The sequence below is a fragment of the Dermacentor albipictus genome, chromosome 9 (genome assembly GCF_038994185.2).
Source record: "Dermacentor albipictus isolate Rhodes 1998 colony chromosome 9, USDA_Dalb.pri_finalv2, whole genome shotgun sequence".
Lineage (NCBI taxonomy): Eukaryota > Metazoa > Arthropoda > Arachnida > Ixodida > Ixodidae > Dermacentor > Dermacentor albipictus.
The window spans coordinates 41,031,668-41,046,359 of record NC_091829.1 but is presented as its reverse complement, the minus strand read 5'-3'; the positions used below and the strand labels follow the sequence as shown (position 1 = coordinate 41,046,359).

General features: G+C 49.1%; 1 protein-coding gene across 1 annotated transcript in view; it reads left to right on the top strand.

Moving 5' to 3' along the window:
- LOC139049678 (uncharacterized) overlaps positions 1-14,692 on the top strand; it is a 63,497-nt gene that overhangs the window by 13,098 nt on the left and 35,707 nt on the right. The window contains exons 6-8 of the mRNA XM_070525374.1: positions 1,807-1,904; positions 9,711-9,805; positions 14,097-14,388. Of these exons, the coding sequence (XP_070381475.1) occupies positions 1,807-1,904; positions 9,711-9,805; positions 14,097-14,388 (485 nt within the window). The remainder of the gene's footprint in view (positions 1-1,806; positions 1,905-9,710; positions 9,806-14,096; positions 14,389-14,692) is intronic.

Sequence of the window (14,692 nt, the reverse complement as noted above, 5' to 3'; positions counted from 1 at the left end):
TGCGATTTACCTTCCCTCAGCTTGCGCTTGGCATGGGTTGCCTTCTCTCGGAGGTGGAGGTTGGGTTGCCTCCACCACCGCTTGGCATGCACTTCTCGTTCTCGATCCTTGGCGGTAGCGCTTTCACTTCGCTAGCGCTTTGCGTGCGCATCTCGCTTTCGAAGCTCGTGATTTGCGAGACGTCGGCGCTGCCGCTCTCGTACCATCTCCTGCTGCCGCTCGCGCCGAGCGTAATGAATAGGGCAAAAAGGCGCGCGCCGGCGAGACATCTGCTCCTATACCCCTCTCCCCCGGTGCGAGCTCTGCCCTCTTATGGGACGGCGGATGCCGGACGGCCAAGGCTCGACTTGGAACAGCTCCGCTGTTAAAAGATAGCACCACAAGAACCTCTGAAGCCACAACCACAAAGATTAGACAGATCAACGTATTGTATGTAGGCCCGTAATTCTCACGGTGGCTCAATGATCACGGCTCCAGCGTTCTCCATAGCATTTTTTCTAGTAAAGTGTGTGGTTTACACAGCCTCCGAGATCGAGTGGCGCGCGAGCACACCGCCCACTTTTGGAGGTTGTGGTTTATATGTAGCGTCCGAGCTTAGCGCCCTTACGATCTAGGCGGCCATGGTTGACAAATGACAACGCCCTCTCCGATTTGCCCGAAACGGCACAATGGTGGAATCTGGCTAGCTCCAGTATTTACACATTGCTTCAAGCAACTTTGGTAAATCAAACCATCGAGGCAGTCTGTCACACGTGCGACTGCTAGATGAGCGGGTAAGCGGGAACGAAAAAAGAAAATCCGAGGCCATTCCGCCCTGCTAAGGTAGATGACGAGCGAAGCTGTAAACTTAGTGGTAGAAAACTTCTGGTATGTACTTTATTGGTAGCACTCATTGTCACTTAGTAACGAACGTTACAATGGCTTTCTGGTTCCTATGATATACACTGATGGGCATACTCGCAACTAGAAACACATTCTTTGATAATGTACGCCGCTGGGTGGTCGGTTGGGCCGGATCGGTGTAGCATCTCAAGCGATATCTCAAGGTAGTGGTTTACAGGAAACGCGTAAAGCACTACCTCTTCGGTCCCGACACATCCACACTGAAATCACCGACAACGACCACAGGGGTGGTGTATAATCGCGACTAACCCACGCGAAGTGAGTGGTGAATCTCTGCGTTTTGAGTCAATCACAGATGCCGCAGCAGCCCTCTGAACCTCTCTGATTTGCTCAAAATGCCGTCATTACTGGCATCTACGACATGGCGGAATTCGACAATGTCAAGAGTAGTACCCCGGCTCTGCCAACGCCGTCGTCTGGCTCAGCGTTCGGCCCGATGCCCTGTCTATGCGGCCGCTTTCGGGGCTCCGACGCAGGTCGCGTGGCCAGCACGTTCTTTGATTTGCACTAGGTACCGAGCTTCACTTACATTGACATTCTATTAGACTCCCGTCCTCGAGTTATTCCTGTCTAATTTGCCCAGAGTTTGACGCTTTGCGGGTCGAGGCCTATACGCAATGCCTGCACATCGGTTTCTTCTGGAGCTCCAATTTACTACTATAGAACCTCAACTACGTAATACGAAAGCCAGTGAAACAAGCCCAAGCATTATTTAGAGCCCAGTTCACTTTGGCTGAACCGCAAACAGAGGACAAACAATGAAAAGGCGCCGAATTACACTGTCGCTTTTCATTGCCACCACACTAAATCAATGAGAACTCCTTTGAGGGGCTTCCCTGCACAGTGCACGCTTATAGTTTTGGGTTTTCATTTCACTGTTTCTCTGTTTGTGCACCTGTTCAGGTACAAGTGCTTCATGGAGCTGCTCCTCTCGTGCTGCGCTGCGTTGGCCGTGCTTGCGTTGCTGTTGGGCGTGTTCGTGGCCACCAACTTCTTCACTGGTAATGACCCTTCGTTGGTCGCGATGCGAAGATTCTATGCTTCTGATTTCGTCCCGGTTTGTACGCCACGTGAGACAAAATTTTTCTCTTTCTTTTTTCATGCATTTGGCACGTAAAGTGGCATTTCTATCCAGAGTCTATAATGCGAATGATTATTTGCTTCATTCTTGGTACTTTGAGGTAGCTAGGTAGGTTCTTGTTTAATGGTGAAGTTCAACCTCTGCTATCAAGCACAGAAGCCCGGTGCTGTAACTGGAAGGCAAGTGTCATCTTATTTTTCCTAACCTCCTTGATTACAAGTTCACTCATTATCAACACACCAGTTCAGAGAACAAGCACGTGAAAGGCACATGCAAAATATACCAACTAGAGTGCTTGTCATAACAATTGGCTGTTTTGTGAAGGGTTAATATAACGCCGACAACCATTGCGAAGGGCATTCTTGCTCTTTTTGCACCTCCAGATTGGCGCTTATACTTTCGCGGAAGTTCATTCGCGCAGGACATGCATCTGGGTTACAGGAATACCCAGACATTCTGGAGCGCATGAGACTGCATGTGAAGGCCAACGAGCATTACTAGGTCAAAAGGAAACCCCTGTATCGTGTATTGTTTAAATGTGGTGACCTCACAGAAAAATAAATATATATAGGGGATACATGTTCTAGGTCTTCGCCTTAAATACTGCTCTTATGGACCCTAGTTTAGCTGTATTGAATATATTTCTTCTGGCCTAGAGTTCAAATCAATAGGAAGAAAAATTTGAGGCTTAATGTCCTCCCTTAAGAGTGGAACGCGGTAGCATTTAAAGATCACGGGCGGTTCCCGGCAAATGCAGCTTGTGTAACCGTAATGTTTACCGGGAAGCGCTGGCGGCTCATGCTATCCACGAAGGCGAGATTTCTAGTACAAACGCGGTCTTTTGCGTGGGTCGATGCCAGGGGTAGTCCACAGCCACGCCAAAATAATCATTTTTAGGTATCTGTTGGTTCGCACTTTTAATAGTTGGGTCTGAGAAGATTTAAGATAAAAGGCATTCGCTGCCTGGGTTTTGTTTCATGAAATCTATATGTGCACAGTCATTCTCAAAAGTCTGTGGAATAACTTCGTCAAATATCTAAGACAAGGTATGAGCAACTTCAGTGATAAAATGGTGCAGCTATATAACCCGCGTATATCGCGTGGCATACACCAAGACGTGGCGTATACATATAGCTCAATACATATGGATGATTTTCCCTCACGGACAACGCCACCGACGCCCCCACCGGATTTCCTGCGACATGAGACTCTTAAAGGGGCCCTGAACCATCCGTCTGGCTTGGTGAAATAACATAGTCCGTGGATAGCATACGCTGTTGTGAACATATCAGCCAAGTTCTGCTGTCGTAGGCGGTCCGTGGAGGTCGCAAGCGGAGCGCGAAGTCACCTTTCTCTCTAACGCTTTCGTTTAAAAAACCCCATGATCCTCACTCTTTTCTGTGTGCTTTATTTCGTCATAAAGTACACTCCAATACGCGGCTGCTATTGGTCGCTGCGCTCGGCTGCAGCGCGGCCTCCGCGAGGTGCCGCCATGAGTCCAGTGGCTAAGCGCACTACGGCTCTCTGAGGACAGCCGCGTTTGGCTTACGTTTAGAGCGGAAGGCACCAAATCAGAAATTTGAACTGCGTGCCAAGGTGACGTCTCCGCCGTAGCCTTCGCAGTGCAAGGCATTGGAGGAGGAAGGGGAGCACAGCTGAGGCCGTGTTTGATTGCCGATAACTCCGCTTCTGCTGAACGCATTGAAGTACTTTTTGCGGTACAGTGGTTCTGAAATAGCCTATCTTCACTTCAGATCTATTTCTCCATTTCGATAAAAATGGTTCAGGGCTCTTTTAACGTAATCGTGTTGAAATTCACTTTCGCAACGGAGCTGTTACACTCCAGTTGGTCGCGATTTTTCGGGCAGATTGGTGGCGCCAGCTGGTGGCGCAAAGCTCAACGTGTAATCGTGTCGTAATCGTGTTAACAATTACGCCGCTGCCAAACATTTGCACAAGCAGCGAAGCATGATATAGTGGGTTACTGCAGCTTTAGCGCTGTATGTTTGGTTGAACTCTGCGCAACCAGGCGGCTGCGCCGCTCTGGCCGCTCACGTTTACGCCCCCGCAAATCCGGCAATCCGCCCAAACTGCTCCCGCTTACCGGAATAGCGGACAGGCTAAAAGTCTAATACGAAGGACTTAGCGCTCCCCGCATACGTTTCCCGGTAAGGACTACTGTTGTGCAAGCTGTCGCTACGACGGCAGCTTGCGACGTGGGGAGTGACGTCACTACCTTTCATATATAAATGAACCAGCCTAGCAACCGATTCCATTGTTTTTGCAACACCGCTACAGGTAGGCAACGCGTAGTTAGGACTGAGGAGGAACCGTGTGAATACGGAGCGGCAAAGGGAAAAGAAATGGCAATGCGACCCGCGCCGGCATGCTGCCAAAATTACCATTACTACCATTACTACCATTTCTGTAAAGTTGCATACCCCCCCCCCCTGCCCCACAGCAGCTGTAGTGGTAGTTTTCAGCAGTTTTGCTGGACATCCAGTTGCAGGGCCAGGATGACGAGTATTTTTTTTACTATTAGGTAAAAAACATCGTTCGATCATAAGGACTCGTGCTGGGATATATAAAATGCAAGAAGTGTCGGTAGTCTGCTGCAGCTTGTGGGCCGACGACTACGACCGAGGAAATGCTGTGCAGCAATTTAGGTCGTCCCTTTTTGTTTTCTTCCCTTAATTGTTTATTCACGTTGTAATTAAACCTTATTGCAAGGTGTAGTGCGGGTGAATGAAACGTTCTTATAGAAATTACATTGCAAGAAGGCTTTGTCAGTGCAACTGTGATCATAATTTAAGCCATGCCATGCTCGCCACAAAGCCTAGAACAACGGATGTCCCGGCTTTCCCAAGGAGGCAAATCGATCGTTATAGGAAACTCGCACATATGGTGGTGCCATATTCCCGTCGATCTAATGCAGGTGCTCTCCTAATCGTGACGGCCTCGGGCGGCTCCCTCTGAGTGAAAGCCGATCTTTAAGGCTTTGCTTGCCTTTGTTAGATATGGCGCCGTTTCATGAGGCTACTTCGAGTTCCCCAAACCACTTCGAATCGCAGCACAGCTAAGTGAGGAATGCAGAAGCAGGGGTGCCACATTCCTGAGGCAGGACACTTGCAAACAAGTTCGTACGCCGCCGGGATTAGAAGGGGCCCTCGGACAACGGAGCCCAATCGTCACCCCTCTTCGGCTTTGAAGGAGGCATTTGCCACGACTGCGGAGCCGTACCACCGGGAGCAGGTGGGCCCTCGTACAATGGAGCATGAGTACCCCCACTTCTCCTCCTTTGAAGAAGCGCATTACAAGTCTGCAAGGCAAGACCGCAGAGAGCCGCCGGGTGTGACAACGCGATACGGGCGCCTACCATTGGCTGAAAATGGCGTCATCTGAGCGGACTCTCCCATTGGCCAAACATGACGCGACTTCCAGTCCTCGATGGGTTTAAAAGAAGCATTCCAGAGAGACCAGAGCATTCCCTGATTCCCTGATTCACCTCTCTCGAACTTCTTGCCGCGGGCCGTAGCATCCGAGTGGCTGCCGGCCCGTAATGAATGTACGACTGTTACTTGAGTCTCACCTCTCTGTAAATAATGTAAAATAAATCCTGCCAAGTTTGGTTTTCATCCCGAAGTGCATCCTTCAACCCCTACATCTGGTTGGCAGCGGTGAGATCGCCTCCGAATGCATCAGCTGGTGGCAGCGCTACGGATAAACCTTCGTCGAGAGAGATCCTAAGGAACGTGGAAGAGCGAAGAAGAGAGAGCATTCGTCGAAAGAGGTCCGAAGAAACTGGGAATAGCGAAGAAGGAGCGAGCCTTCGACCCAGGGAGTCCGGAGGAACCGGGAACAGCGGACTAATGAACCGGTAGCAGGGTGCTGCAACCGTAAGTGAGCGCGTGATTTTTTTCCTTATGATTCGCCAGACTCAAATGTTGTGTGTTCATTTTGATAGTTCTGGGAATCGGGAGTTTGATGCATTGTGTGTTTGCACAAATTAATTAAGGAAAACAGTTTTAACCACCTGTCGGGGCAGCTGCCATGGATCTTAGAAGGTTGACGAGGTTGGACTTGTTGTTGGTGTGCGACGATTTGGGAGTGGAGGCGAATGAACCGATGGAAACGCCAGCTATCATAAAGGCGATTATCGATAGTGTCAATGATGACAAAAGCATTGAGCTTGCTTGGGAGGTGATACAGGAACCACGGGAGCGTGAGCGTCGTGAACGTTTGCGGGAGCGTCGTGAACTTGGGAGTGAGCATAAGCGTGAAGAACGCGAGAATGAACGGAAGCACGAGCTTCAAGAACTTACTCCTAAGTGTGAGCTTCACGAACGTGAGAATGAACGCGAACGTGAGCGTGAGCAATAGTATGAGAGAGAGAAGGCAGCACTGATCAAAGAGATACAGTATTGAGATCAGTTAATGGCACAGAGACAACGGCTGTCTGATAATTCTGTAGGTAGTACAGAGCGAAAGAATGAGGCAGTATCGAGCGGATTTTCGCCAAACGCTGACGAGAAGAGTAGTGCCTGTGAGATTAGCTGCAGATTCATAAGTGAAGGGAAAAGGCTAGCTGCTAACGATGCCTTAGTGGCAATAGAGGCCGTTAAAGGCCGCAGTGAGAGCGACGAGGTGCTGTGCCAACAGATGACTGTGGAGACAGCTAGGCCAGCTGCGAACAAATTGGCATAGTTACCGCGTGTGTGCGTCGCTGGTAATGTTAGCGAAGTTGCTAGCGAAGAAAAGGGTACTGCTGACCCGACAGACGCGAGCACCCATGTAGAGCCAGATCTGCGTGCAGAAGTGAGGTGCGAACTGGACGATGCAGTTGAGAGTAGTTCTCGGGATGGCGAGCTCCGTAGTCCACGAGAGAACAACTGCATTGTTCAGGGATCGGTGCGGCTCTCCGCCAGTCTAAATGGCCTAGATAGGGATGATTAAGTTGTTAATCATTCGGACTGTGCGCGTGAGATAGTGATCGATACCGACGGGCTGTGTGCCGATGCACAGCGTGAGCTGGGCAATGTAGCAGAGGGCCGTTCGCAAGAGTGCGAGTTGTCTAACTCGAGTAAAGTCTGCTGCATTGTGCCAGAGTCGGTTGGGCTGTCCGCCAGTCGAGGCAAAGTGAGAGTAGAGTTAAATGTAAATCAGTCAGACTGTGCGGGTAAGAGACCGATCCGGGCCGACGAAATGTGTACCGGCCTGCACGAGTCACGAGAAGGCGACATGAAAGCGAGTGCAAAGAGAAAGCGCCGTAAAAAGAAGCGCGGTAAAGACCGAAAGACGGTAACTTATGTAGCGCCGCCAAAGATGGCGAGAAACCCAAAAGGGCAGGGCGCGAGGGAAAAGGTGCGATCGTCAAGGACGATGTTGACGCATCCAGAACGTTCGAGCCACCGGTCAAAGGGGGACCGCGAAGCATGTTCTGCACCGACGCGGACAAAGGGCAAGAGGCAGTTACTCCTCGTCGTTCCGTAGTTCTTTTCACAGCTCAGCGTGCAGTTCGAAGAAACGCAAGGTGGCAGGACGAGACCAGGTGGGGAGTAGCGACGCGGTCAGTCGAGTTTGTGAGGAAAGCAGGGCGCCAAGAAGCAAATTGGCAGGAGACCGTAACGTCTTGGGAGCACTGCAGTGAGTCAGCCATTTGTTGTCTCTCGGCAGCCAGAGTAGCTTTGAAACTGCGACCACCTCGGGTATGGCTGAAAGTATGAGTCAGACATAAGCGTTTGGAAAGGGAGGCCACGAGTGCTTCCGTAGAAATAAAGTATCTTGTTTTTTATTTTGAGCATCGGAAAGTTTTTCGCGAATTGAGACTAGGATTTCTTTCAATGTGTAAGGTTTGAGCTTTGTTTGTGTTTTCGTTTGAGAAGCTCCGAGATTTGAAAGATGAGGTTTGTGTAAACATGTAGTCTCGCGAATGTTAGTTAATACGTACATAGGCTTTCTTTTTTGTGGGTGTGAGTAACCTGTAGGTCAAGGTTATCGTTGAGAGGCCTATCGTAACGCGCGTGTGTGTTATTTAACCTTCTTTCTTTTTAAGTGTTTTTGAATTTTCTAAGGTTAAGCGCGTAGATTTTCAGTGAGTGCATGATTTGCACTGAGAAGCGTTCTTAGTTCCATTAGCGCGTGTCCTGTGTGGACGGAAGAAAGCAGATTTATGACCGGGTTGCTCGTGTGTGCTGAGGGCAGCCGTATTCTGACTTCGCTGATAAGTATGCGTGGAACGAGTTATTAAAAGACGCATTATTTTAAGGGTTCTGCGGAGTGTGTAAGTCCCGCAAGTTTAATTGTTCGTTTATGTCACGTGTCCTGTAGGACTTTCAGGGAAGAAACGTGAGTAAGCGTAAATGAAAAGTTTGCCTACAACGCAAGTACGCGTTCTCTTTAGTGACCACAAGGCTAGTGCGCTTGTGATTACGTACTTGTGAGGTTGACCAGATTGTTCAGTGGCACCAATACGTGCGATAAGTACGCCACTGCGATAGATTGGAAACATGCTGTTCGTGTAGTTAGGCCACTTGAGTTATGTTCGGCTGTATTCATTTGTTGTTTGCTACGTCAACGACACTTTATTTTGCAACAGCAATAGTACTCTGGTCTTGTCGGCATTCGAGGTGAAATGGATAGCTGTTTGGAAGGGTGGTTGGAACTGTTTTGTCGAAATTGGGGAAATAAAAGATCAGGGTCATTTTGACTCAGTAATAGCCTGGTGAGTCAGGGGTGAAGAGCCTGCGCTTACGCGTGGTGCAGCGCTGTGTTGTTTTGTTTGTTTGACGTATGTTCTCCTGGGCCCAGGATCCCGAAGTTCGTCAAACGAGGCTCGACACCAATACCCTGCAGGTTCTTTCAACCTTCCTCATGGCCAGCGAATTGAGTTCACCGGCCATTCAGAACAACCGAGGCGAGGACGAGCTGTTAGATATGGCGCCGTTTCCTGAGTCTACTTCGATTTCCCCGAACCACTTCGAATCGCAGCACAGCTAATTGAGGAATGCAGAAGCAGGGGTGCCACATTCCTGAGGCAGGACACTTGCAAACAAGTTCGTACGCCGCCAGGATTAGAAGGGGCTCTCGGACAATAGCGCCCAATCGTCACCCCTCTTCGCCTTTGAAGAAGGCATTTGCCACCACTGCGGAGCCGTACCACCGCGAGCAGGTGGGCCCTCGTACAATGGAGCATGAGTACCCCCACTTCTCCTCCTTTGAAGAAGCGCATTACAAGTCTGCGAGGCAAGACCGCAGAGAGCCGCCGGGTGTGACAACGCGATACGGGCGCCAACCATTGGCTGGAAATGGCATCATCTGAGCGGACTCTCCCATTGGCCAAACATGACGCGACTTCCAGTCCTCGAAGGGTTTAAAAGAAGCATTCCAGAGAGAACAGAGCATTCCCTGATTCCCTGATTCACCTCTCTCGAACTTCTTGCCGCGGGCCGCAGCGTCCGAGTTGCTGCCGGCCCGTAATGACTGTACGACTGTTACTTGAGTCTCACCTCCTTTTAAATAATGTAAAATAAATCCTCCCAAGTTCGGTTTTCTTCCCGACGTCCGGTCCTTCAACCCCTACACCTTGTAATTAATCAAAACGCTTCGAGTAGACGACATATTCGCGAATGCACTAGGCTCCGTGATGCATGCGATGATCCAGCGTCGTATGGCGCCGCACTTTCTCTCGCGTTCTTGCGACTGACTCGTACCTCCTGCCCTGGCGCAGATGAAGAGGATGGCCATAAGAAGCATGACGATACCACTTGGAGGTACGGGAAAGGCGGCGGCGGCGGTGGCGTTACTATAAGAGCCACCACAGTGGTGAGTTTATTGCTCGTAACGGGCGCTAGTGACCACGCCGTTGAAGCGTGAGATCTTGAACGGCGTGGTCAATGGCGTTTATACAGGTATAGTTGACGAAACGTAGTTTCGCCTACTATGGTTTCACCAATGGTTTCGCCAACTATAACTATAACTATAGTTTCGCCAACTATAATTTCGCCAACTATACCTGTATGTGCGGGAAGGCGGTAGCGGGCGATGCAACTGCACGAAATTGCACCGTGTGTGTAGACGCAGATCCGTGTGTTTGTGATGCCCTGCAAGATGAAGTTGTGTGCAACTGCAGGGTATGCAGATCCATGCATGAGTACGCGTGCGTGCGCGCAATGTGAGATGCAGTTGCGCGCGTCTTCTGAGTGTGCAGGTGGTGAGATTGGGTACCTCTGAAGTATCTGGCATGTAACTTGCTTACAAAGAAGCAGGCTGTGCTGAGAGGATAATCGAAAGAAAAATGTTCACTCGTCGCGCCTGTGGACCGTGGAAGCTATAAGATATTGTCTCTTTCGCGAGAGCGATAGAAAACGCCCTATATCTCAATTTGCAATTTTCCTTTATAATCCCGATAGAAGGCCCTATTCTCAGATCTGTTCTCATACCATCAGGATAACAGATCAGCTGTTTCCCGAACTATAGTCACCAATAATTACTGTGTGGGCTCTGAGAAACTCAAGGGCCCTCGCATGCTATTCGGTGGTTTGCCAGCGGCTTGAGCCCGCCAAGTGAGCAACAGTTTCACGCGTACACGTGAAAGTACACGTGTAATTAGCAACTATCATACAGAAAACTGCAGAATAATATTTTAACCTTCTTTGTTCTAAATGGATAAACTGCAACGCATCTACGCTTCTCCTATCACTCTGTCTGTCTCTCTCTTTTTCAGATTAAAAACGACTCATAATCAGAGGTAGCATGGACCGCGTGCACACGATGAGCGGATATTTATTATTATTATCATGATTACTGTGTCAAACAACCTGCTAGTCGTGGTTTTACTATTGTCGATTACCGCACGAAACCAGTTGATATTCACAGTCCATCCTGCCATGTTCCGTGTACGTTTGCTAGCTCTCTATTCGCGTCACACTGCTTCAACCCTTCTATCCCAACTTTCCGCATTAATAACTGGAGGGCATCTTGCTTTTGTAGTATAGGTCGCGTCGGCGTAGCGCAACCCTAGAGCAACGGTTTCGTCGGAGTGAAACGAACCAATAGCTTTGCTCCAAAAGAAGGGAAAAATTGTATATATAGCTTTGGTGATGTGGCTTGCTCGTCATGGTAAGCTCGGAAAGTAATAGCACTGTTCATGAACTTCAAGATCTGGCCCGCGCCGCCGTCGGATCTTGGAGGCTGCGTGCTGTTCACAGAAGTTCGCACAAGCATCACTTGAGGGAACTCTGGCGATGTCGCCTGCGGGAGCTGCAAGTGTGACGGCTTATCCAGCACGGGAATGATGGCCGCACTACATGGATTTGTCCAAACATTGTACTTCTGGATTCACACAGCTGTGCGATATAACTAAATTATTTTGAACAAAATACCACGTCATAAATGAAAGAATGTATTTGTAATGTTTATGCATGTGGTCAAATACTTGTTTAATTGCCGAGTTTAGAAATATGACTGCGTTGAAATTCAAAAAATGGCTGTGGCTTAGGTAAGGTTAAGCCCAGGATGCGAAGCATACTAGCCTTTATTTTAGTTGTTGAACCACTGTTTAGCCTGGTGAACTGCTGTTGCTTGGCTATATTTGGTTCGGCTAGACGAAGAAACAACTCATGCATTACTTCTTCGCCTTCAAGAGTGGAACGCGACAGCGTTCCCGTCGACCCGCCAAGGGGTGTAAGACAATGGGCTACAGGGCAGCGACTACGCGCCCCGCATTGGACGCGGTGAGCGTCGAGCAAAGCAGCGTTCGGCGCGGCAACGAAATGTGCGCCTGAGCAAGAGACGCACGCCTTAGAAACAGCGCGTTTCTAAGGCAACACCGCATTCACTAGAGGCGCTTTTGTACCGCTTTGAAGCGTTGTACTCGTGGCTCAGTGGTAGCGTCTCCGTCCCACACTCCGGAGACCCTGGTTCGATTCCCACCCAGCCCGTCTTGCAAGCGTTGAGCCAAAGCCACTTCTCCTCTGTCGTGACGTCACGGTGTCACGTGATTTCATGGTCACCGCCGCGCCTGAGGAGCTGGGTTGAGCCCTCGTAATATGCTTCGCATAAAATTCGAACTCTAACAATAATACAGGGAGAACGTTCGAAGCTACAGGCAAGGATATTATAAATATTTAAGAGCTACTGACCGTTCTCGTTGTATGGGAATGATGTCACCGTCAGAGTTCCCACTAGGAACTTTGGTAGGAAATCATGTGGTGCTGTACAACCTAAGGAAAACCGTGGCTGAGTTCTGCGGGTGCATCTGGTTTATTGTGACCCCCGAGACAGCACTATTCCGCTGTTCGCTAAAAAATCGGTGCACGACATTCTCCAAGGCTCTTTTCTTGGCTCACTACGATGTCATTGCTCCTCCTATGAGATGATAGCACACTGTGTTCGAGGCTTAATTGCGCAGAAATAAGATGAGATTGCTTTATGAAATTGAATGCAGAACGTTAAATGCATGGATATACCAATACGGGCATTTCAAAACATCCTATGGCGATTAGCTCACTGCAGTATAAATACTTTCTGCTTGAAAGTAAAGATCTGAGCTGTGTATATCATTCGGAATTTCGAACGCAAATGGAAAGTGCTCGCTGTTTGTATCGTATTCTATTCAAGAAATCCCGAAATTTTCCGATAATCCTTTCTATGTGGGTATTGTTGTGATCGGCCGTTCAGGACGCGACAACTTGCGGCCACAGTTCAGTTATTGACCAGCGAGGGAATAGCCGCGCTGGTCAATGATACAGCTGTCACCTGCCAGCAGCAGTAACTGGCATGTCAAAGCCAGAGATGCGCTCAATATGACCCGGCCACCACCCCTCATAGTACGATCGGCGTCGGTAAAAAGGGCGACCTACCTCCGGATTGGTGGCGCCTGGCATCACCGACCCCCTGGCACCGGATTGAGGGAAGTGACTAAACAAAGATCACACACGGCATAAAAGGAGCTACTGACGGCGGGATTCATAAGCAACTACCAATTTATCACCAACTTTTCTGTATTTTTCTGTATTTCATTGCATTTTCTTGTACTTATGTAAATATATGTGTTGGTCCAACGTCCTGAATATCGGACTTAGCCTCACGTTCACTTACCCCTCCACGAGGAAAGTGGATCCCACGTCTTCAGACCCCGAGTCGCAAGGCTAACACTTATTGCGACCTCGAGCACTGGAGGTTCATGCGAGCAAAATTGTTCTGAATAATTCTGAACGAGCCAAGTCGTCGTCATAGCACAGAGGGAACACTTCCTGAGCGAACACACGGGACAGAGAACATATGCTGGCTGATTTGCTGTCATCCGCTAGAAATGCCACAATGTTAAGCAGCCTACACATACGAATGTGTATGAATTTAGGGAAAATCATTTGTCATTGAATCAGTCTGAGCGTATATGCACATTTTAAAGCAACGTGCGGCGCTCCACTGTCACACTTATCGCCGTCAACGAACACAACAGTTTATGTGCATCGGGTGACGTGCTATTTTCTCGTTTGATAAGCTGTCATTATCATGGTAATACTGGTAGGGGAAAGTTATTATTGCTTTTATACAAAGCTCTTAACCTGGCGTCAGTTTGCGAACGGCATAACATGCGCTTACAAAATAAATATATATTTCACTCTTTTGATAAATGAAGAAATGTTCGGTATTCTAATGACATTTTGTATTTCGAATATTCGTATTAATCCCACTGTGAAATTACACTACTCGGACAACCTGCAGATTATCCATGCATGCTCATGCATGAACGTGTAAGAGTTCTGGACCACTGGCATTGTCACGTGCAAGAACACAACCCACTCCACGTGCCATTTGATAAAAAAAAAACAAGCGAGGACGAAACCCCGGGCTAGGTTTTCGCAGGAAGTGCTCTTAACAACCAGCCCTGGTTACGTCGATGTCGACATTGCAGTCAAAGCTGACGCACTCAAGATGCCCAGTACAAAGGTGTGAATCGAAGAAAGATTATTAGTGCAGGAACACAGGCGCAAGGCATGCTCAATACAGTATTTGTAACGTATACGGGCAATCTTTCTCGATTCATCATTCGTCTACGTTGTCCTTTGCAATGAAAGTACAATGGAGGTTATTTCTTTTCTAAACGCAGACGAATGCTAGCAAGACTCTGGCAACGACTCCGGTTGCGATTGTCACGCCTCCAACGGTTCCTAAGACTCCAAAGCCATCAGCTAGCACTCCTAAAGCAACGCCCAGTGTGACAACGCCGACTCCATTGACGACCTCGCCAGCGCTTACGACAACAAAGGCGCCGCCACCGTCGACACCGGCAAAGAAACCGCCGACAACAACGAAGCCGCCACCGACAACGACGAAGGCGCCACCGACAACAACCAAGCCGCCACCGACGACTCTGCCTGCCGCGGTGACCACGTCGGAACGTAAGTCGTTTTACGTGCACCCATCTGTCTACATTGGCGAAATAATGTTCGTCGCTGCGAGGGAAGCGAGCGCCAGAAGAGAAAGACGCCTGAAGGTCGGGAAGAGAATCGCAGCGTTCGCGTTCTTTCCGTTTGTGCTTCGACGCCACGGTGCTCCCTGCGCATGTTCGCGGTATCTCATCTTTGCGTGTGTAGCAAGATGCAATTTCCCTGTAGCAAACCAGGGGCGGCTTGCACAAACATTTAATAACGACAATAACGATGAACTTATTAACGTGGTCTAGTGCGGACTGCGATTTGTCTA